Source organism: Grammomys surdaster, unplaced genomic scaffold (assembly GCF_004785775.1).
Source record: "Grammomys surdaster isolate TR1022 unplaced genomic scaffold, NIH_TR_1.0 144, whole genome shotgun sequence".
In the NCBI taxonomy this organism is placed as follows: Eukaryota; Metazoa; Chordata; class Mammalia; order Rodentia; family Muridae; genus Grammomys; species Grammomys surdaster.
The window spans coordinates 8,339,382-8,363,410 of record NW_021604602.1 but is presented as its reverse complement, the minus strand read 5'-3'; the positions used below and the strand labels follow the sequence as shown (position 1 = coordinate 8,363,410).

General features: G+C 52.0%; 1 protein-coding gene across 3 annotated transcripts in view; it reads right to left on the bottom strand.

The window, feature by feature from the left end:
• Cep170b (centrosomal protein 170B) overlaps nucleotides 1-8,324 on the bottom strand; it is a 24,924-nt gene extending 16,600 nt beyond the window's left edge. For 2 of the 3 annotated variants that reach the window (XM_028764543.1, XM_028764545.1), the window contains exons 1-2: nucleotides 7,811-7,847; nucleotides 5,464-5,595 (exon numbers count right to left, since the gene is read on the bottom strand). In XM_028764543.1, the coding sequence (XP_028620376.1) occupies nucleotides 5,464-5,568 (105 nt within the window). In that variant the 5' untranslated portion in view covers nucleotides 5,569-5,595; nucleotides 7,811-7,847. Of the gene's footprint in view, nucleotides 1-5,463; nucleotides 5,596-7,810; nucleotides 7,848-8,319 lie in introns of those variants that run through there. The other variant, XM_028764544.1, reaches the window with a different exon arrangement.
• Nucleotides 8,325-24,029: the final 15,705 nt, after the last annotated feature.

Here is a 24,029-nt window from a genome sequence, read left to right as displayed (position 1 = left end):
AACAACTGATCCATTTGGGGGAGCACCCCTCCAGGTCCAGGCACACAGTAGAGACAGGGGAGAGGATGACCATGAGCTCTGGCCTAGCCGACCTCTCCTGCAAGCCATCCAGCTTGGCAGAGAAGACTCTACTTCTAGCCTATCTAGAGGGGTATTAGGGAAGATCCTAAAGACAGCACACAGCACAGAAGGTTCCAGGTGAGCCTCAGCCCAGCCTCTATGCCCACACCCACTGCCACCAGGGGAATAAGCACCCAGTAGCCCCAAGGTGGCTGACTTGTCCATGATGATGGGCTGTAGTGAAGGTAGGTTCTGGTGGGGGGGGGGTCACACCTCATCCTGTCAGGACCCTCAGTTTTTCTGGAAATGAGTAGATATAAGGGTTATATAATGGGGAGGGCAGTGTCGGGGGAAGAGGGTGGCCATCCTTCAGCTGCCTCCTCCAGTGTAGCCCACATTTCTGCTAGGGAGAATATACATTAAGATCCAGCCTGCTCAACGTCTCCTTGTGAGTGCCCCAGGCCTCTTCCTCGTCTAGTTCACCTGTTCCCAAAGCCACAGGTCTCTGACATGGTGGGTCTTCAACCTTGAGATGGCCAGCTCCATCCCCAAGGTCCATCTTGGGCTGGTCCAAATTACCTACAGATACCTCCTTTCTCTGGCCTTGAGGGTACAGGAAAGGGTCAGGCCAGATATCACTTCACTTGCTCATCAAATCCTAGCCTATACCTATCCCTGTGCATAAGCCGGGACATCTCAGACCCTACCAGACACAAGGGCTCTTGGGGCAAGAGAAACCATCTGCTTCAGGGAAGCTGAGACTCGGGGCTAGAGGCCAGAGGGTCAGGATAGCCCTGGGCTCTGCTGGCCTGAGGTGGATGAGACAGCTTGGATTGACTCCTGAAGCACTTCAGGCTGACTCTTCCAGGGAGAGTTTCTTCCCTGAAGCTTCACATACCCTGCACCTGACGGGCCACCTACACCTCAGGCACTTCAGCCATTCCTACTCTCCAGGATCCTCCCAGGAATGCCTACCCAGCATGCCCCTAGCCACTCCTAGGGATAGACTCTGCTAGTCTCTGTATTCAGCAGGTTTTAAGCTCATTCAAAACATGCTTTATCCCCACCTCAGCCTGGGAGTCTTGCTACCATCCCAACTTTGCCCAGTCCTGAGTAACTTCCTGAGCCCCCTAGGTTTGCATACTCAGAGCCCCACGGCCCTGGCAGACCCTCCACACCTCCTTCTCTCAGCCAGGCAGGACTGGCTCTAGTCTAACCTCACCCTTCCCTAGTCTGGAACCCAGCACCATCCTCTCCCTGGACCCACCCTTCCTCTCCCCACAGTATTCCTCCTATCCTGACCTATTTCCAAAACCTCTGACTTGACACAAGGTTCTCACAAGCACCCGACTTGTGGTAGGTTTGTAAGCCCACCCACTCCTCAGACTGTCTCCTGACAAGTCCCTCTCAAACTACAGGAGAGGAAGGAATCAAGCTGCCTCCTTGCCGCCCCCAGCCAGAAATCTCCTGTCACCAACACCTAAAGACCAGCAGTAAAGTTTACCAGCCCCACCCACATGATCAGGAGGTAGAAGCCACCCCAGTCAGGAGCCGAAGCTCTGGGCCCAGCACTCAGGGCTAGACTCATGCAGGGACTGGAAAGGAACACCGTGAGGCAGAGAGTGGACAAACACAGTCAGGTGAAGTGGCCAGAAGAACACCAGACACACACTAAAGGAGAAGCTAATAACCTGTGCTTACTTAGAATGTTAAAATGATAGGCTTCTGAAATTCACACCCGGCACCCTGTCCTGGCTGTGCTGACCCCGGCAGTGACCACACCCAGAGCTCTGTATATGCCTTCCTGCCAGCTCATCACCCGAAAAACCATAGCAGAAATACAGACACCAACAGCAGCTAGCTGAACTTACTATGTGAACAGGGCCTCTCGGAGGCACCTCGGCTCTGGGATGTGCTTTCTGGGTTAGGGTGTCACACACAGCCAAAGAACAGACAAAGCGGAGGCAAAAGCCAACTCTCCAATAAGCTAAAAGCACATGCATGCACATGTATCATATATAACATGTTTTAAAAAAACGCCTGCAGTCACCTCATGTATGCACACATGCATATGCCCATATTTACATGTCATTCATGGGTGCTGGCTCTATGCCAGGTCTGTTCTGGGAGTACTGGACAAACCACAGTCCCCGAATAACACAGCCCATTGATGGCATGTGGCTACTGTTGATGGCCGTGCCCCAGAACACAAACAAAATGTCTCTGGCCCCTTTCCTGACTTGATTCAAGTCAGAGCCTCTCTGTAACGCTGCCGAGGCTCCCGATGCCAGCAGTTACCCCTCTGTCCTCTCATAACCAAGCTATCTCTACAGTGGGGCCTCCAACTCCTTAAACAGAGGTCCTTCCACACAACCTTGTTCACACCTCCCCTCCTCACTGTCTGTCACTGCTGATGTGTCCAGCCACTCCTAGACCCTCCAATCCTGCCCTCAGTGGCATCTCCTCATATTTCTCCTCACATAGGGATTGAAGCAAGTATTACTGAGGCTGCCCAAGGGTGCATGCCTCCACAGACAAGGAGCTGGGAGCCGAGGTGATCGGGAGCTGGCTGGGGGTGGTGGTGATGACCATGTCAAGTAGATAAAATCAGGGTACGAATATATAGAATCAATCAGACCCCGAAGAGCAAGGGACAGTGTAGGGCGGGGCTGGAGAACTCTGGAGGTTCCCAATGCGGGGAAGGGAACCGGGGCAATGCTGCCCCTAGAAGAGACGTAGGAAGAGAGGACAAAAGATGATGATAAACCTAGGCTCCTCTGAAAGGTCCCAGGGCAGCAATGGAACATCCCAGACCATAGGGTCAGGGCAGGTACAAATGATATGCAAATCCTCTGGCCACAAGCCAGGAGGCCAGAGAGACTAGAGAGGTACCAGGAACCAGCCTTGGGGCTTCTTTTTGTTTTTTTTGGGTTTTTTTGTTGTTTTTGAGACAGAGTTTCTCTGTGTAGCCCTGGCTGTCCTGGAACTCACTCTGTAGACCAGGCTGGCCTCGAACTCAGAAATCCGCCTGCCTCTGCCTCCCAAGTGCTGGGATTAAAGGCGTGCACCACTACCTCCCGGCAAGCCTTGGGGCTTCTTAGGGGAAGCTGGACAGAGCCAAAAGCAGGATAGCAGACACCAAGGTGAGAGGAAGGGGTGACCTGAACGAGGGCCAGCTGGGCAGGGCAGGGGCAAGGCCTACTGCAGGGGTGCTAGGAAGGGGTTCAGTTCTGTATTTCTTCTATACTCGAATGACCTCCCAAGCCGCAGCTAACGTAGTATGTAAAAGAGAGACACCTCTTCCAAAATTACATCCCTTAGGAACAGAGAGGACAGAAGTGAAATGGCATCCAGACCAGGGACTACCCAGCATGAAAAAACTACTGTGGCTCCACCACTGACAGGCCCAGAAACTAAGAACCTGGCCCCATATCTGCTCAATGTACTAAGACCCCTGAGTAGGAGACCTGGTGGAGCTGCCAGGCCAGGCCAGGCCCAGGTAGGGGGAAAGAAAGACTGCTCTGGGTCCCCAGCATTCCAGACTCACTCCAGCTCCTCCCAAAGTGTTGCCTGTCCTGCTGATCCTGGGGGAAGATAGCAAAGCCATTGCCAAGGCCATGGCTGTATGGGGACCACACCATGAGGAAACAACCAGCTAGCCAGGGCTACAAGGATCAGAACACAGCCTGCAACTCGCACCTGTCCCGTAGACTTTATGCTTTCAAATAACTAAGACGCATCCAAAGCTAGCTCATGCTCCGTAAAACCAACGCCTATAAATAAGTAAGCTTCCTGTGTATTCTTCCAGTCCCTGCACTCTTTCAGACTAGGAAACAAGGCCACATTGCACAGCAGAAACTGCATGACCCACACAGGACAGATTTGACTTGGCTCCCCCCCTCCAAAGTCATGAAGGGACAGAGGGCTGTGCAGGGAGCCTAGGAGTCTCCCAGCAGGAAGAGCAGCTGGGTTTTTTGTTTTGTTTTGTTTAGGTGAAGTTCTCCAGACACCATCTGGAGAAAAGCCAGGAAATCCAGACTCAGTCTAACTTGTGCTATGACAAAACGCCTTAGAAGTGGAATTTATAAATGATAGAAACTTACTGTTTGTGGTACTAAGGGATGGGTACCGATGATTAAGGTGCCAAAGACAGGCAATTTCAAAGGCAGCATCTTCTGGCTGGGTCCCACTTGGCATAAAGAAGCAGGCAAGTTGCCCCAGACATCTTTTATAAAGACCCTGTCCTGGTGAGTTTTTGTTAATCTGACACAAGCTAGAGTCAAACAGGAAGAGGGGTCTCGATTGAGAAAACGAATCCATCAGATTCCCTGCTTGCCATCATATTCCCTGAATACGAGCCTGGTACATTTTCTTGATTGCTAATTGACAGGAGATGACCCAGCCCACTGTGGGTAATCCCACCTCAAACAGGTGATCCTGAGTGGTAAAGAAAGTGGGCTGGGCAAGCCATGAAGAGCAAGCCAGTACGCAGTGCTCTTCTATGGCCTCCACTTCAGTCAAGCTCCTGCTTCCGGGATTTCTTCCTCTTGTGACAGATTAGTAAGGTGACATAACCCCTGTGCTCCCCAGGCTGCCTGCAGTCATGGCTTTTATCACAACGATAGAAACATAAGACACCCTTTAATCCCATACACAAGGACCTTCATGTCCCCGCCTCTTAATGTCATCCCATGAGGAACGGGGTTCAGCTTGTAACCTGAGGGGCATAAACTCTCAAAATCGGCACAGGTGCTGGGTTGTGCTAGCCTCAGATGGGTCCATCGAGGCTTGCTACCTGAGGTTTGCCGTCTAGCTGTGTGTGCTCAGCTCAGGCTCCACCCACTCCTGGGAACCCTGGGAGTGTGCAATGTGGCCATTCTGTACACAGGAGATTAACTAAATACAAAGAAGACCTAGTGCCCATTTGAGGGCACTAGGTTGCTGCTCTGTGCCTGAGCAGACCCCTTAGCTGGCCCAGATGAGCCCATGAGGACACTCATGTCCTTCTCAGAGTCCCCTGATGAGACATGGAGCCCAGAGGCTTGAGGTTAGGATTCTATGCTCTACACTGAAGTGGAAGCAGTTCAATACTGCAAAGAGCCCAACTCATTTGTACCCCCAGGTCAGGATGGACCCTGTAGGTCAGCACCCCAGCCCCACTCTTTGTTTCCAAGCCAGAGAAAACCAACACAAGCTCTGAAGACCAGGTAGAACAGCACATCACCCTTTCTAGCCCAGGAAGGGGACCCATCCTGTCAGGGCACATGAAAAAGTCACCAGCACTGTCCGCCATCTGGACACATTTAGGAGCAAGACTTCCAGGACAGCCCTCAGGCAAACTCTATGGAGAAGCAGTAAGGATGTAAATGAACCACCTGGCCAAACATAAGAAGGTCCACTCACCTGCAGCATGAGTTCACATTCATCACGTCCCACGAAGATGAGCTCCCGCGGGAGCCGGTGGCGGGTGCCACTACTGCTCACCAGGAACCAAGACGTGACGCTCATCTTGGTACTGAGGAGGCCTGCCTGGCCCTGTGGGGAGAGGGTTAACACTGGAGCGCCCCAGCCTGGACTTCAGTCCCCTAGATATGCACAAGACCAGCACAGACCTGTTGCTTTAAAGACCCATGGCCACAATCTCAGAATCTCCTTTGTGTTCCAGACTCTACATCCGTTTCTCTCTAGGTGACTCTGGCTGTGCTACCCAAGTGCAGACCCATGGGAACTGTGAGGAACAGTTCCCAGGTAGTACCCAACATGGCCTACGGAGGGCTCCAGGACATACACCCTGACCAGAGGGTCTGCTTTCCACAGCAGGCCACTCTGCAAATCCTGGGGCAAGGACTGGCTCATCACTACAGGCCCCAGAGCATCGTAAAAATGCAAGCCTCGTTCAAACACAGGAATTAGCTTCAAGAGCACAGCATAAACCCAAGCCTGGGCAGTGACTCTGCTAGCAAACTGTCCAAGAGGGCAGTGTAGAGCTCCTGAGTCTAATGACTCACAATCTACTTATACTGTGAAGAACTAGAGCCCCTGAGGCGTGGCACTTGCCAAGTGGGTGCCACCTGGATTTGAACCCTCGTACTTTAAAACACACCACACACACACACACACACACACACACACACGCTCACAAGAAAGTGAAAGTCGAGACTGAGCCATAGATGCAATAAGAAAGAGTCACTGGAAGTCTTGTCACAGGTAAGAATGGTAGCAATGTGGGGCAGGTGTGGCAGAGGTGAAGGCAGGGCCACAGCGTGCAAGAATTGGGAAGCTGGATGAGCGGCAGAGGAATACAGAAAGACTCTGGGTCCCCACAGGGCTGGTCAGGTGGAAGCCATCACTGGCGAAGGAACAACCACACAAGTCATCTCTCTGGAAGCCTGAATGCACACTACACACACAGCGGAGAGATCACACTAGTGATCTTAGGGCCCCATCCCTGCCCTGCAATGCCCAGGAGCCATGCCTAGAGACATTAACACTGGGCTGTTCACCCAGGTCTCAGTTCCCTTCGGGATAAGCAGCAGGCGAGAACACAGGGCTCTGCCCATCTGTGAAGGCCCATAGCACTCCATCAGGAAGCAGGAGGAAGATGGAGAAAAGAAACCTGCCTCAATAGAAAACAGCTTCAGTTCTGGAACATACCCCCTACCCTGCTCTGGGGTCCCCTTTCCTTAGGCCCCAGCATGAGAGGCAAGGACTAAAGGGGTGAGATTTCAATGCCCTTGCAGCTTCCAGAGCACAGACCCCATTGGGTATCCATAGCGGCAACTCCCAGAAAGACACAATCCTACTGGCAAAGGTGTCAGGGATGTGGACGGAGCTCCCAGACCCCAGACCCGGGGCGTCACTGAGCCTCCCAGCCCCACCCAGCTGGGATGTCTCCCACTCTGACATCACCTGCCGTCATCTCACTGTGGACAGCAGGCACGGGGACACCCTCAGAGGAGAGGGAGGCCAAACCCCAGAGCCTGCTCATGGGGTGACCACTGCCACCACCGGTCCAACTTGGAAAGGCTTCGGAGCCAGGGCTTGCTGGAGGAGGTTTGGGCCTGGGCTAGCCCGGCCATTGTTGCTAGGAGGGAGAATAATAAACACCCCAAACTTGTCCCCTCAGCCGCGCCAGGCAGAAGAGCCACCACCCGAAGGTGAAGGAGGAGGTAGCGATGCGGATGCTGAGAGGCAGTAGGAGGCAGGGAGCAGCCCAGTGGCTGAAAGGAGCAGACAGAACGAGGTCCCCTCCCGGCCGCGGATAAGCCCAGAGGAGGCAGAGAAAGCAGGGAGACCATGGTGGCTAAAGGGAAAGGAGAGAAGAGAAGGAAGACGGAGGGAGGGACCGCAGAAGGAGGGGGGACCGGGCACCCGGGAGGAGGCCGGGAGGCGGGCAGGCGCGCCAGGCCCAGAGGGGGAGGGAGCGGCGTTGTCTCCTGAATCAGCGCTGGCCCTGCCCGGGCGGGGACCCGGCGCCCAGGTCTACCAGCTCGGCAGGCCGCGTAGACATGCGCGGGGCCAGGCCTTGTCGCCGGTGCCAGGCGGGCCCCTCCCGGGCGCGCGCAGACATGGGCAGCATCGGCGAGCACTGACCCAGCCAGGTGTGCCGGGCGCCCTCGCCCAGCTCCCTCCTCGCCGCCGCCTTTGTCCAGGCCCGCCCGCTCCGGTGTGGCCCGGAGGCACGCAGGTGCCCTGCTGGAGGCCCTGCCTCCGTGAGCGCAAGGCTGGCGCGGCCCCTCCTGCGTCCTACCTGTGCTCCCGCCAGGCCCGCGGCTCGCCCGCCAGGACCTTGCCCGGTCCAGCCCGGCCCTCCGCCCGGCCGGCCGAGCGCTGGGCGGGGCCGCCGCCTAGGACATGCCCGGCGCGGCCCGCACGCTGGCGGCAGCCCCGGCCGAGCCCACGGGCAGAGCGCCGGACCGCGGCCTCGCGCGGCGGGTCTCCTGACGTCTTGCGGCGGCACGCTCCGCCCCGGCGCGCCCCCCCCCCCTGTCGCCCCCCCCCCGGGAGCCCCCCCCCCCGCAACCCCGGGAGGGGGGGCCCACCGCAGCAGGTGAGCTGGACTCCGCAGCGCCGCCCCAGCCGTTGCGCGCAGCCCCTCCCGTTCCATCCACCCGATCTGGCACACCTGATCGGGCAGCCAGAAATCGGCGGTCACCTTTGTCCCCGGCACGGCCCGGAGGCGCGCGTCTCCCCACCCTGTGCACCCAGACCCCCTTGTCTCTGGCGCCGGCTATCCCAGGGTTGCGAGACAAGGCGTACCGCTGCCCAGCGTCTGGTCCCAGATCCGAATAGTTAACACTTAACCACATTCCAGAAGCCCGAGCTCCAGCCGGTCTCCCAGCCCCAACCTTTGGCCTTTCAGCCCAGTGGAGGGGTGCGGGGCGAAGGAAGTAAGATGGATCCCAGAGGCCTGTGCGTCCAGCTGGGTCTCTTCCTCCTGCGCCCTCAACGTTGTAGGACAGGCCACGGACTCGGGACAGGATGGTGGGCAAAAGACACCAACCTACCTGGATGTCACAGTGGGCTGGACGGGGAGGGGCGGGGAACTCCGAAGGCGCTCCCAGTTCCTGAGTGAGGTAAGTTCTCACCGGCCGCTAGTTGGTGCCAGGTGCAACAATGGTGGTATCAGGTGTCCCTCTAGTGCCAAGGGGGGAAAGGATTAGCGTGGGGCGGGGCGGCTTTGCAGAAGTTCAGAGTGCATTCCTGTTGAGGGTAATAGTGAGGGCCTTGGCGGAAGTGGGATGCAGACCAGGACTCCAGGCCTAGGAATGTGCGCTTTATCCTGCTGGTAAGAAGAGCTACGTGGACCCAAGCCACCCCGCCCAGTCTCCAAAGCCTGCGACCACAGTTGTCCATCCGTGCCCTAGAGAAGGAGGTGGAAGGGGTTCTAGAGAACCCGAGAGTAGAGGCAAGCCCGCCAAGAAGAGACAGATAGGAAAAGCTTCGTGAGAATGTGCTAGGTTGTTGGACCCTGCGAGCTTACAGTACAGGCCCGAACTGACCGATTTTGGATGTCATCCCAAGGACAGTGGGGCGCAGGAGGTTTGTGCCAGCGGAGACCTGATGAGATGAAGGCCTTGGAGAGAGCTCTAGATGTCTACGTGGGCGAACGGGAGTACTTTGAGGGGGAGGCCAGGACTCCAGGGAGAGGCCAGGAACTGAGATGGAGGCAGAGGGGAGATGGGGAGGGCGGACTTGTCAGGTACTGGAAAGAGGAGGGCTGGGTAGTTTCCTGTCTTCCTATATTCTACTTGTCCTCGCCAGGGGTGTTAGCCCCAGCCTCAACTTCCGGGAGCTGTATAGGGATTTCACAGGCTTCTTCCCCAGTAGACAGAGACTGTCCTGTTTCTGAGTACCAACTCTTGACCGCTGCTCTCTCCCATTCTCTTGGCTCTGTGGACAGTGCTTTCCCCAGCGGCTTCACTGTCTTAGCGTAGCTACCCCTTGCTCACTCCTTAGTAACGGATGGTTTGGGTTTTTTGTTGTTGTTGTTGTTTTATGTTTGTGAGTACACTGTCGCTGTCTTCGGACACACCAGAAGAGGGCATCGGATCCCCATTACAGATAGGTTGTGAGCCACCATGTGGTTGCTGAGAATTGAACTCAGGACCTCTGGAAGAGCAGTCAGTGCTCTTAACCACTGAGCCATCTCTCCAGCCAGTAATGGATGTTTATAAATGTTATAATTTTTTTTTCTGTTTGAGACGTTTACCTGGTGTTGTGACTTCTAAGGTGAAGGACAGGGGGTGAAGGAATGGTGTTCTGAGTTCTGACTGAGGCCCCCCTGCTAGCTACACCGCTGTCGTGGGGTTGGTATCCTTAGATGTGAGGGTAGGACTGGAGTGGGCTGTTTACTGGGTGAGGAGGGGCCAAGCACGCTTGAGTGACGAGCATTTCGGATCTGAAAGCAGATCTAGTAGTAGCCTCAGTTTTCATCAAGTAAGGGTGACACTTAAAGCCACTGAGAGGAGAGGCTTCCTTTAGTTCAAACTAAGACCAAGTAAGGAATCCCAATGAATGCATTACCTACCGTTTCCACATGGTGACTGATACAGTAAATATAACTACAGGCTTGGAAGACTTGAGTAGATGTCTTAGTTTGGTTTCTGTTGCTGTGAAGAGATTATCGTGACCACAGTAACTCTTATAAAGGACAACATTTCATTGGGGCTGGCTTATAGCTTCAGAGATTTAAGCCTTGATTGTCATGGTAGGAAACATGCCCGCATGCGGGCAGGCATGGTGCTGGAGAAGGAGCTGAGAGTTCTTAGGTTTTGAACCACAGTCAGCAGAAGGAGATTGTCACACTGGCCAGACTTGAGCTTATAAAACCTCAAAGCTAGCTCCCACAGTGACACAATTCTGCCAACAAGGCCACACTCTCTATGGCCAAGCATGCAAATACGTGAATCTATGGGGGCCATGCCTATTCAAACCACCATAGTAGACATGCCTAAAACAAACACCGACAGCCAAGAAGCCTATGAAGAAAATGGCAAACACCACTGACCACTCCGGAAGTGTAACTCAGAACCACAAGAGAAAGACCACCTCATACCTCTCAAGATGGCTGCCACACAAACAGAGCAATTCCAGAGGAGGATGTGGAGAACTGGGGACCTTTTGTGTGTAAAATGGTTCAGTTACTACAGAAATGACAGAAAATCTAAAACTCACATGTGCTTCTGCAGTCCTTCTTCTGGATAGTCACCTAAAAGAATTGGAAATTCAGGCATGAACAGGTACACACACACACACACACACACACACACACACATACACACACACACTCATATGACCACATTCTTAGGGCTTTTGAAAGGTTCAGAAACAATAGAAGTAGGAAGTGTGGAAAGAAATGGCCAGGCTTCAGTGAGGCCTTGGCTACAGGATTGAAAAGAGACAGCACAAACCAAGCTGTTCTGGCGCCTGAGGGAGGGGTCTGTCCTTACTTGTTTGCTGGTCCAGGTTAACAGCTGCCATGTTTTTGCCTGAAGACTCCAGGCCTCAGGAGTATTGGGTGGGGTGGTGGAGGAGGAGGGTGGTACCAGAGGACTTTAGACGCAAACACTCTTGCAAGTGCTGAAAGGGCAGGTCCATCATGACCAATGTACCTCCGTGCAGGACGAACGGAAGTTAAGGTTAAAGCAACAAAGGAGAAGAGCCAAAAATGTCTCATCTTTCCCCAACCACCTGTCAGACATAGATGGACCCAAGAGTCCGTGTTTTCAGGAACACCCTTTGGGTCCCTAGAAGGTAAGCCAGGGACCCGTTATCACAGCTCACAGTCTGAGCTATTACTCCTGAAGTCCCTGGACGCCAATCACGTACTGCCCAGCTGTGTGACTCCCAAACTCAGTGACTTTTAAGCCAGCTGAGAACAAATGAAGGAGTTTGGGGCTTTTCCCCCAGCCCCACGTTTGCCTTCCAAGCGGCAGGATTCATAACAGCCAAGATGGAAGCGGAGCCAATGTCTATATCCAGGAGAGTGTATAGGCATGTGTCCATGTGTGATAACCTATTATTAATCTTTAAAAAGAAATTTTGAAGCGGGGCAGTGGTAGCACACGCCTTTAATCCCAGCACTTGGGAGGCAGAGGCAGGCGGATTTCTGAGTTCAAGGCCAGCCTGGTCTACAGGGTGAGTTCCAGGACAGCCCAGGCTACAAAGAGAAACCCTGTCTCGAAAAACCAATAAATAAATAAATAAATAAATAAATAAATAAATAAATAAATAATTTGTACCAGGTTATCTTGTTACAGCAATAAAAACATTAAACATTGAGCCATTTCAAGCACATAGACTGGAGACGTCAGCATCCACACCTATCTGTGTACCTATCTCCAGAATATATGTATAATATATGATTATATATATATTTGGTTTTTCGAGACAGGGTTTCTTTTTATAGCCCGGGCTGTCCTGGAACTCACTCTGTAGACCAGGCTGGCCTCGAACTAAGAAATCCGCCTGCCTCTGTCTCCCAAGTGCTGGGATTGAAGGCGTGCACCACCACTGCCTGGGCCAAACTCTCTTTTTAAAAAGATTAATGTATTGTTTTTGTAAATTCTTTTATGGATTTGGGTAATTTGCCTGCATGTATATCTATGCACCACATTCATGTGTGATGCCTACAGGAGCCAGGAGAGGGCAGCAGATTCCCCAGAACCGGAGTTACAGATAGTATATACTGGGAATTGTGTCCCCTTAACTTCAGAGCCATTTCTTCAGCCCTGAGCTCTGTTCTTTTTAATGGCGCCCTCCTTCCAGGAGCCGTGCTTTCCTCAGCCCCAGTTTCACACGCACCTCTTTTCTTGGCAAAGTCACATCTTCTAAGCCTTCCCCTACTGTGTTTCATTCTGGATTCTCAAAACTTGGCTGCAAGCAGTTTTGTAGTACAACCTGGATTCTGGACTCTGGTGAAACAACCTCCAGCAGTGTGTCACCTTTAAAGTCTTGTCACTTCTGCATGTGTACTAACTACAGAAAAGTTCCTCCCTATAACATGACACGTGTGGCCTCTGCTCCAATTCCCGAGGCCTCGTTTCCACATGAAATGTCTGTGCCACCTTTTTATTGGTACTCTGCTCTCTTGAGCGCCTACAGAAATCACCCATTGGGTTTTGCTCATCACATACTGGGCCTTCTTTAGCCTGCTGTGTTTGCCAGGGTCCTCTATACAAGCAGAACTGATAGTGCAAATATGTATTCTAAAGGGAGTTTATTATACTGGCTTACTCAGTGCAGTCTGTACTACGGAACCTGAGAGCCCAGTACCTGCTCAGTCCACGGGTCTCAGGAGTTCCAATCTGGAGGCCTGGAGGGTTCTTGGAGAGCTGCTGATCTTCAGTCCATATTGAACTCTTCAGTCCATATTGAACACCCGAGAGAGCTGGATTCTGGTAGAAGCAGCGATGGTAGACACACCAGCAAGAAGGGAAGCCAGGCAGATTTTCCCTGGTGCCTCATTACATCTGGGCTGCTGTCCAAAGGTGCCAGCTACTCTCTGGAAGGGTCATCCTGCCTCCCTCAGCCCTTGCAGGAAACACCGACACAAACAGCTTAAGTGAGTGTGTCTTTTAGTTGATACCAGATCCAATCAACTTGACAAGATTAACCATCACACCCGCACCCCTAAACTTTCCCTAAGTTCTTCCACGAAGCAGTTCCAAAGGCTCTTCACCATATGGTCAAGTAGTCATGGCAACAACTCCACTTATTGACGGTAACCCCACTGCTGGTACCAATCCTGTGTTAGACTTTGATGCTATGATGCAAGGCCTTGAAGAAAGAGGAAGTGTTTGTTTCAGCTGGTGTGGCAGAGCAGGTAGCTGTGCTCATGGAGACTCCTCACCCGCTTTCATTCTGCCTCGACCTCAGTCTATTGAGTGCCTGCCACATCCACAGTATCTCTCTTCCTCTAGTAAATCCTCCCAAAAGTCTCATACGCACCCAGGGGTGTGTTTTACAATTCTCTAAAGCCTTTTAAACCAATCAAATTAACATTAGCCATCACAGTATGTTACATATATTTATTATCAAAGTGAGGAGGAGGACGAGGAGGAGGAGGAGGAGGAGGAGGAGGAGGAGGAACAGTGCATAGACCGCTGAAAAAAGGTAGTGGCGGGTGGGAGTAGGAGGGTGTCTCCAGCTTTGCCAGGGCTGTGAAATCTATCATAAGATCACATGGAATATTTTGTCATGGATAATTTACTGGGCACACAGTTACAGGATCTGTGTGGCCTCTGAGTATGTGGTTCTTTGAGCATCCTGAATTTGGGCCAGCAAGATGGCTCATCAGGTAAAAACACTTGCCTCCAAGACTAAATTTAATTAAGATACAATGGCACCTTTTGCCTTGAGAACGGCTGCAAAGTCAAAGGATTGCAACAAACTAGAGAAACATTGTAACTCCTGCTCCACAATGGGCTGGTTGTGGAACAGAAAGGCGGTACTGATCTCAGAAATCAGCCAAACACCCTGGGAAAGGAGGCTGGTGCCTCAAGATGCTCGCTTTGGGTTGTCGTGCATGCCTGTAATCCCAGGACTTCAAGGCCAGCCTGTGCTACCAGGGAGTCCCTCCAGGTTGTTTAAGAAACAACAAGAGCTACTCACAGGGCTGGAAACAGGCTCAGCAGTCAAAAGCACTGGCTTTTTCAGAGGAGCTGTGTTCAGGTCACAGCATGCATGTAGGGGCAGATTGTAACTATAACTCCAGCTCCAGGGATCTGACATCCTCTTGTAACAGGTGATGCACATACATACATACATACATACATACATACTAAAAATATTAGATGCCGGTAAATCTATATGTTCTTAGAAGTGGCTTGACATTACCCATGATTAGAGAACTGCAGACTGATGCTATCTGGGAGACTTGGGGATGGACCACACACCTCTGACTGCTAGCAGGAGTGTGAGGTATAAGTAGAGAGAACTTTATTGATAGAGGAGGTGAAATATTCTTCGAGTGGGGACACAGGGAGGCACGGCTTCACTCTGTTGCTCAGAATATTTCCTTGTATTCTTTAGGGTAGAATCAGGCGGGTAGGGGTTTTCCCCAAATGAAACAGTGTCAAGGGGGTCCCAGCAGGTCATTTGGACTTCAAGGATAAGGCACTATGGCTTCAGAGCGGGACAGGGTCCTCAGATGATACCTAGAGCTTCAGGCCTACGAGGTGGATGCCCCTAGGGAGCTGGGTGGTGATGCCCAAGGGTGAGAAGAAGGGGAAAATGGGGTGTAGTGAAGGTCAGATGCCTCTGATCTCCCACATAGCCCAGCATGCTGTGGCCTGTTGAAACTGCTGAGGAGAGCAGTCTCTTGTGACCTGGGGTTGGGTCTGCCCTCCGGGACTCATGTTCTACCTCTCATTTTTAACCCCAGATTCTCCCAGCTCTGGGACTGTGGGACCCACAGTATTTAGATTTTTTTGATTTAGATTTGTTTTCAGTTGCTAATTGCACAAAAACCCAATGCTGCCAAACTTCCAGCCACCAGCTGGACCCAAAGAACCAGTGTGTTTACTCCTTAGCTGGAGGAGAGCCAGAGACAACAGTGGAGCACAAAGCTCAGAGTGTGTCCACAGATCTGCTAGTCACACCCCCCACTGCTCCCTGAATCTCAGAAGCCACAGACGTCAGGGTTCTCTTCCACACCTCCAGCATCCCCTTTCCTCTTCTCTTCGTCCTTGGGCATCACCACCCAGCTCCCCCAAAGCATCCACATCTCAGGCCTCACTAGGTACCATCTGAGGACCCTGTCCCGCTCTGTGGTCCCTCCATTGTTGCCCTGAAGTCACACGCTCACTCACCCCTGCACGCCTACCTTATTCACCCCTGCACTCCTATCTCACCCACCCCTGCATTCCCATCTCATTGCCCCCTGTATTCCCACCTCACCAATTCCTGCATCCCCACCTCACTCACCCCTGCTTCCCCCACCTCACTCACCCCTGCTTCCCCACCTCACTCACCCCTGCACCCCCTCCTCACTTACCCCTGCTTCCCCACCTCACTCACCCCTGCATCCCCACCTCACTCACCCCTGCTTCCCCACCTCACTCACCCCTGCACCCCCACCTCACTTACCCCTGCACCCCCACCTCACTCACCCCTGCATTCCCACCTCACTCACCCCTGCATTCCCACCTCACTGCTGATTTTTCACCCCTATCACTCCAGCAGCCACAGAGCTCCTGTTCCCTGTATCCACACCTCCAATGCCTCCTATATTCCTGCCTCTAGTGTCCCCTAGATATTATGTGATCTGGACTCTGGATGCCTATTCTTCTGCCTCATGGCACTCTGCAGGATGATATGAGTTAGAAAAAGTCACAGGTTGGGTAGCCCTGTGGCCCTATTGGAACCTAAGGGTGGATCATAGAAGCCATGCCCACCAATCTTGTCTCACTCTTCCCCACCCTCCATTTTGTGTGTGTGTATATATGTGTACACACACACACATACACACACTCACAGAACCCTGGAGTTCCCTTGGTGGGCAAGCCACAGAGATGGACAACAGGAGAGAGCTTGCTACAGAAAACCGGTGCTCTCCAGCATGGCTGTCACCGATGCCGCTAAGCTCCGCCTTGTTTCTTCCCCACAGCTAGGTCTTTTCTGTCATCAGGGAGCAGGTCCTCAGCTGGCACAGGGACATGTTCAGTTTAGGGGCAGTGTGAGGAACTGCCATTCCGGTGGTTGTGGTGTGACTTTGGGAAGGGCATTCCCCAGAGAGATGGGGTGAAGAAGACACTTTCTTCCTTGCATCGCTTCCTTTTCCGGGTAAGCCATGATGCTGGGCGCTGCAGCGGCTGTCTCATGACAACAGAAGACCTGGAGCAGAGCAGGGGGGCAAGTCTAGGCTGAAGGTTGTGTTGCAAACAGCTCCTTACTTCACTAAATGAAGACAGCAGAGTGTGATTCACACTGCTCTGTGTTCAGAAGCTGACTTCATGTTAACACGGTATGTTTGGCTCGGCTGTCTCCTAACTGTGCTCCTTAGAAGCCTGGATGTCAGGGTTCCCTTTGAATAAAAGTCTGTTCTAATATTTTAGCTAACATTTTAAATTTTATCTAATTTTTCTATTTTATCTTTTTTTTTTTTTTTTTTGGTTTTTCGAGACAGGGTTTCTCTGTGTAGCCCTGGCTGTCCTGGAACTCACTCTGTAGACCAGGCTGGCCTTGAACTCAGAAATCCACCTGCCTCTGCCTCCCAAGTGCTGGGATTAAAGGCGTGCGCCACCACCACCTGGCCTTATCTAATATTTTAAATAACATTTTAAAATAAGTGAGTGTCGCTCCTGCCTTACCATCTGCTCTTTGCAGTCACAACTCCTGGCCGTGAAGTCACTGGTCTCTTCCCTAGAATGGCAGATTTGAGAGGAGGATAGTTTACCCAGGAGTAACCACATGTCCCTCCTGGGTATTACAATGATAAACTATCCAAGGCAGAGTGCTTTATCAAGAGAGGAGGTTTATCTGGGCTCACTCTTTTGAAAGTCAAATCTCCAGCTGCATCTTTTGGTAGCATTCTTGATGTCAAGAGTCCTTAGGCACAGGGTCCCCATGATAAGAGGTAAGGAGCATACACGTACATACTCTGGCCCCACGTCCACTGAGGTCTCCTTATAAAGACATAGTATTCAACTACACACTCACTCTCCTGACACTGTCCAATCCTGATGAACTTCCATAGGCCCCATCTCTGCAGCGAGATGAGATTTCCACCCCCTTTCACTCACATAGGGAGATTATATGTCATCACGTGCATCCTTGGGGCATTCCACACAGTAGACCAACAGACTACAAGCCAGAAAACCCAGAGTGCTCCCTGGCAGAGCTTGCCAGAACCTGCCACAGGGGTCATGCCATCTATCAGGGGTAGGCCCTAAGCAGGAAGGCCAGATGAACTCTGAGACAGGACTTGGATATTAAGCAAGTTTTGGCCAACCCTAAAAGACTGAACTAATAAGTATGTGTGTGGAAACAGTGAAATGATGCCAATAAATGTGGAGTTTGACACCCACCTTCAGGAGAGTTCTTGGCCATAGACAGGAAGGATCCGGTGTGTATGTAAGACCATCAGTTCCCTCACCTCAAGACCTGTATGCCGTCCATCTCCCCACCCCCACTTACCCACAGTGGGTATCCCTTTGCCCCGTTTCCCACTCTCACATGCCCAACATCTTCCTGCGTCTCTGTAACAAAGCACCTCGACCCCTGGCTTAAAACCAGTCTGAGCAAGCCCCTCACAATCCTGTGTGTAAGTCCAGGACTTCAGACCTGGTGTCTTGCTGCGTCTCCACATGAGAGACAGCCTGCTCTCTCAGCCACTCTCATAGCAATCCCTTGAGGGCTCCACCTGGACCTCCTGGTACCACCTAACCCTACAGCTGTGGGGGTGGGGCAGGTTTTCAACTTGGGAGTCCTTGGAGTTAGGAGCACAGCGTTCAGATTCTGTGCCAACACCACACTTTCAGGTGATTGCATGAATGCCTGCAGAGTGCAGATCTTCAGCTGAAGCAAGTGTGTACAGTGCAGCTGGCTCAGCTCCTCTGGGGGTCCTGGAGGCTTCATCTTCTGCCCCCTGGCTTGGGGTTTGGGGCTTCATACCCACACTTCATCAGCTAAAGGATTTGGGATACCCTGTAGGTCCTAGAACCTCCAAGCAAACATCAAAGCCACTGGCTAGGGGCAGGGTAGCTTATGTGTCCTTCAGAGCTCTAACTCAAGGTGGCTGAGTGCAGAAGAAGGGTTCTGGTCTGTGGGAGAGGCTGCCCTTTGGCCCCATATCACAGGCAATGGGACCTGTCACCCCTCAAGCTGCAGCATCTCTTTGTCTGGATTCTAGGGTGCCCTCTGCTCAGCTCCGGAGGTTTGACACTCCCAGGACAGTTCTCTGCCACAGTCTGAAGTAAGTCAACAGAGAGTTCAAGGAAAAAAGAGTTACTTAGGAACAGGATAAAGACGGCAGACACTGGAAGAGTGGGAACAAGCCTCTGCCCTTCCCCCATTTTGCTTAAAATATTTTATGTATATGTGTGCCTGCTTGTCTGTATAAAGTGCCACATGTGTGCAAGTCTCCTTAGAGACCAGAAGAGGGCATCAGGTCTCCTGGAGCAGGAGTTACAGGAAGTTGCGAGCCAGCATGTGGATGCTGGGAACTGAACTTGGATCCTGAACAGCCAGTGCTCTTAACTGCTGAGTCAGCTTCCCAGTCGATTTTAAAACATTGCTTTTTTTTTTTTTTAGAATAAAAAGCAAGAACCAGGAATTTAAAAAAAAAAAAAACTGAAACAATTTTTTCTGCCCTTGAACACACAGAGATCCACTCACTTGCTTCTGCCTCCCCAGTGCTTAAGGTAAGGTATGTGTAACCATGACTGCAAACATAGTCTCACTACATAGACCTTCAAGTCGCTAAAATCCTCTTGCCTTTACCTCTTGAGTGAGTGCTAGCATGTCTAGCTTTAGAGACTTTTTTCTAGTATGTGTATGTGGTGTGGGTACATGTGTATGCATGTTTGAATGCGTGTGTGTGTGTGTGTGTGCAGGTTTGTTGGGTGTCTTCCTCAGTTGAGTCTGTACTTGAACCCTGAACGCTCTGGTTTGTCTAGTCTAGTTATCCCTTGCTTCTAGGATCCTCGGTCTCTGTCTCTAGTGCGCAGGTGGGTTGCCACACCCACTCAGCTTTCATGCAGGTACTGGGGACCAGATCCTCAGTGCTCCCCAGTGCTGGTGCTCCCGTGGTGAGCACTTACTTGCTGAACCATTGTCACGCTAGGTCCTAAGATACTTTTTGAAAATCATGGAGCTAGCCCTGAATCCCTAGACGCAAGTGATCTTCCAGTTCTGGTTTCCTTGGGAATATAGAGCTACAGGCATCTGACGCCATGCACTGCTTAATGTTTGAGCACAGTCTGTGTCCTATTAAAAAAAACATATTCTAAAGAAACAGTATGGTCCAAGCAGTGGTAGAACATCTCTTTAATCCTAGCAACCAGGAGGCAGAGGCAGGCAGATCTCTGAATTAGAGGCCAGCCTGGTTTACAGGGTGAGTTCCAGGACAGCCAGGGCTACACAGAGAAACCCTGCCCTGAAGAAGAAGGAAAGAAAGAAAGAAAGAAAGAAAGAAAGAAAGAAAGAAAGAAAGAAAGAGCGAGCAGCATGGGTCAGTGTGTTGGTTTGAATGAGAATGCTCTCTCAGCTCCCCCCCCCACCCCACCCCCGCCAGGCTCATACATTTGAAAGTTTGGTTCCTAGCTGATAGAATTGTCTGGGGAAGAAATGGGAGATGTAGCCTTGTTGGAGTAGGTGTGTCACTGCGAGTGGGATTAGAGTTTCAAAAGCCTGTTCAAGGTCCAGTCTTCATCTCTTCACCTCCCACTTGGATCAGGATGTAAGGCCTTAGCTATTTCTCTAGCGCCATGTCTGCCTGCTGCTATGCTTCCCTCCAAGACTCTGAAACTGTAAGTAAGCCTCAAATTAAATGCTTTCTTTTATACGTTTCCTTGGCCATGGTGTCTTTTCACAGCATAGAACAGTAACTAAGACAGTCAGCAAGGTAGCTCGGTGTGTAAAGGTGCTCGTGACCAACTTCACACGTGCGCCCTGGCTATCCCAGCCCCCACAAATAAATAAAACAGACAAATAAATAAATGCAATTTTATAAAAGAGACAGAACGATCTGTCGGCCCACATTCCAGTCTGTACTTACAGCTCCCAAACTCAAGACCCCACCCAGAACCCTTTCTGTTCCCTAACTCCCACCACCACGAGGTCAACTCCCTTGAGCCCCCTCTGACACTTCTCTACTGTTCCCTCTCCCTCCACACAGGTTCAGCATGCATGCCACCCTTTCTCAGTGCCTCCTGACTGCAGCCCTCCCTCCCACAGCCCCGGCTTTCACCTGGTTGAGTACCAGGTCAGCCACTTCTCTGCAGAATGTGCAAAGCGACCTTCCTGAAGCAACAAGCCTCCCTGAGTCTCTGTCCTGCTTACAATATAAAGATGCCCCCACCTTCTAATTGACCCCACTCCCTGCAGCCCCTCATCTTGTCCCCTCCCTTTGGTTTCTTGCTTCAGAGCAGGTCTGTCCTTCCCCCCACCCCCACTCCCGCCCAGGTGGGGACTTATCCATGCTCTGAGCACTTCAGCTTCCACAAACCCCTTCGCAGGCCTCGGCTTCTGTTCTAGCTTATCACTTTCGAAGTCCGGGGTGCTCAGGATCTCTCGAGGTCAGAGCACTGCAGATCTCATTGGCGTTCGTGGTGTGGAAGGGCTACATTCTTCCTAGAGCTAAGCGCTGGAGAGAGGAGGAACTGGAGAGACTTACTGGAAAGGAGAACGTAGGGAGCTAAGGGGAAGCACCACCCAAAGAAAGAAAGGGGGCGCAATTGCGCCGTGTCGCCACCAGGGATCGCGCTGGCCATGGGTTGTCTCGGGCAAGGAGTGGAGCCAGGGTGTACTAGGTAGGCCTGCTGAGGGTTTTCAGTGTCTGGATCCTGGCAAGAACTTCGACTGGGCAGGACTGAGATAAACTGAGATCCCATCCAATGTCCTGGGTGCACAGCTGTCCAGTAGACAAAATCTTTTGCTCATGATGAAGCTTGAGCATAGCACCTCCCCTTTCGCCGATGTCCTGCAAGGTGGCCAAGCCCCCTTAAGAGCCTTCTAGCTTGTCCTCTTTGAGGAAGTGGCCACCTTGCTGTGCTACAAACCACAGACAGGATCCCTGGCGGTGGCCCTTTGTTGGAAAGTCCCCATGAGCCACACTGTCCCTCTGTGCTCTCACCATTAGCAGCTGACACAAAGGTTGACTTTTAATTAAGTCAGAAAAATCTGCTTGCTTCAGAAGTCCCATCCAGCAGGACCAGGGGCCTTCTGGAATTATTCAGAATCCCAGAATGAGCTACCCCAATATACTCCAAACACACGTGGCAGTATACCTACATCCACACAGCGGTTGCTGCTCCAACCCACAGGGACAAAACCTCCTGACCCCCATCATCTGGACAGCCTATCCCACCCAAGCCTCCCTCATTCTGTGTTCTGTCAGCATCCCTAGCCAGCCCCCAATCACCAGACCACCTTTCATAGAGCTGACCCCTGACATCCACCGATGAAGCCACCTTGGCAGCCTTCCCTCTCTTCCTTTGGATATGGGAAGCAAGCTGGAGTAAGCCACCTGCTCTCGGTCCCCAAGCAAACCCAACTTCACTGTTAGTTGCTTGCTTTTATGACTATTTCCTGAGATTTATTTGTTTTATGCGCATGAATGTTTGCCCACATGTGTATATGTGCACCACGGACATGCCTGGGGCTTGCAGAGGCAGAAGGGGCAGTTCTAGGGTGACTTCCAGGTTCCAGGGTGACTTCCAGGTTCCAGGGTGACTTCCAGGTTCCAAGGTGACTTCCAGGTTCCAAGGTGACTTCCAGGTTCCAGGGTGAGTTCCAGGTTCCAGGGTGACTTCCAGGTTCCAAGGTGACTTCCAGGTTCCAAGGTGACTTCTAGGTTCCAAGGTGACTTCCAGGTTCCAGGGTGACTTCCAGGTTCCAAGGTGACTTCCAGGTTCCAGGGTGACTTCCAGGTTCCAAGGTGACTACCAGGTTCCAGGGTGACTTCCAGGTTCCAAGGTGACTTCCAGGTTCCAGGGTGACTTCCAGGTTCCAGGGTGACTTCCAGGTGGTTGTGAATTGCCACATGGGTGCTGGGAACGGAATTCTATCTAGTTTTCCCTAAGAGCAGGCAGTGCTCTTAACCAATGAGCCATCTTCCAGTCCCAGCTATTTGCTTTTAGGTGACTACAAGATCCCACTGAAGGAACTCTGATCTGTCACCTGGTAAGTCTCTTGGCAGCATGTTTGGCCAACTCAGGAATAAACTGTTACTATTTTTGCAAAACTCCTAGTTTAATTGATTAGCATACTGGATAGTGAGCGGGCAAAATGGGCCGTTGAGTAATGCTTCTTCCTATCCTCCTGCCCACCGTCTGTCCATCCACTCTTCCATCCGTCCATCTACTCACACCTCCACACAGTACAGCTCTACAGTGCCCCCCAGTGTCTGTGGTGGCCACTGCTTCCCAGAAGCACCCACTGGCTAGCCCTGGGGTACACAAGGAGCCCCAGGAGAAAGCTCTTCCAAATGGGTTTGGGAGACTGGGTTGTTACCATCTGGTGGTGGCCCAATGACCTCTCTGAAGGGGCAGCGGGACAGAGACAGTCATGGTGTGTGACAGTGAAGGTACTTGTCTCTTCAGAGGTGGCAGAGCATGCTAGAAGGCAGGCTTGAGGATTCAGGGGCAGCTGGGTAGCTGAGCCGCTCGCTGCTAACACCTCACAGTGGTGCTTTCCCAATGACCCTTCGTCCCACGCATTCTAGGCAAGAGACGCAGGCTAAGTACAACGGTGCAGCTGGCATTTGCATTGTTTGAGCAAGTCCCAAGGCCAGGGGGCTTCCTGAGAAGGAATTGGTACATGAGGGGACATGCATGACACTATGAGCTTTCGGCTCTCAGGAGCCAGAATTACCATTTGAGCCTGAAATGCTCCCCACAGGCTGGTGTTTTGAACCTTGGCCACACAGCCGGTGGTGCTCTTCATGAGGCTCTTGGACAGGTGGGCATGGGCTTCATGAGAAAGTCAACTAGACATGAGCCAGAGAGTGAGCGAGCCAGTGAGCAGTGCTTGTCCATGGTTTCTGCTTGAGTTCCTGCCCTGACCTCTCTCAATGGTGGATTGTGACCTGGAAGACTAAGCTGAGTTGTTTTCAGTCATGGCGTTTATCACAGCAACATAAAGTAAACTAGAACATATGCAACGCTCCTTAATTGCCATAGAGGCCGGACTTGAGGAAAGGGATACGGTGATGAAGTCGCTGCCGTCCTCTGTGGGCATCCTTCCAAGCGTTCTCCAGGACCAGTGGACAACTATCCAGGTGACTGCGGACCCGGGTAGAATAGCCAGCTTTTCTAGAATCATTATGTACTGGTCGTAGATTGATGCTGATGCCCAGGACTCATCATGTTTCCAAGATCACAGTGGAAGACCGTGAACATCAAGTGACAAAAGGCTCAAGTCCTCTCACAGGGATCTGGTGACTCTTGGACATGTCCTGTGGTTAAGTCCCTGGATCTGAAGTGTGTTGAAGTTAGACATATGTGGCAGTTGGCATGAAGTCCATATTTGGCTCTGTGATCTACAAGAAGGGCCTGAGAAGGAGCCTCTAGGAAGGAAGGAAACAGATTCTCTCCACAGCCTCCAGCAGGGCAACCCTATAACACATTGACTCAAGTCTTCTCCTCTTCAGAGGGAGAGAATGAAGTGGCTGTTTGTAGTGACTGGGTTTGTGGCTGTTTGTTTTGGTAGCAGTAGGAAACTCACAGACACCCCTTTGCTACTCTACTGTGTGATTCTGCCTGTGATGTACAGGTGGGCCTGTGATGTACAGGTGGGCCTGTGTT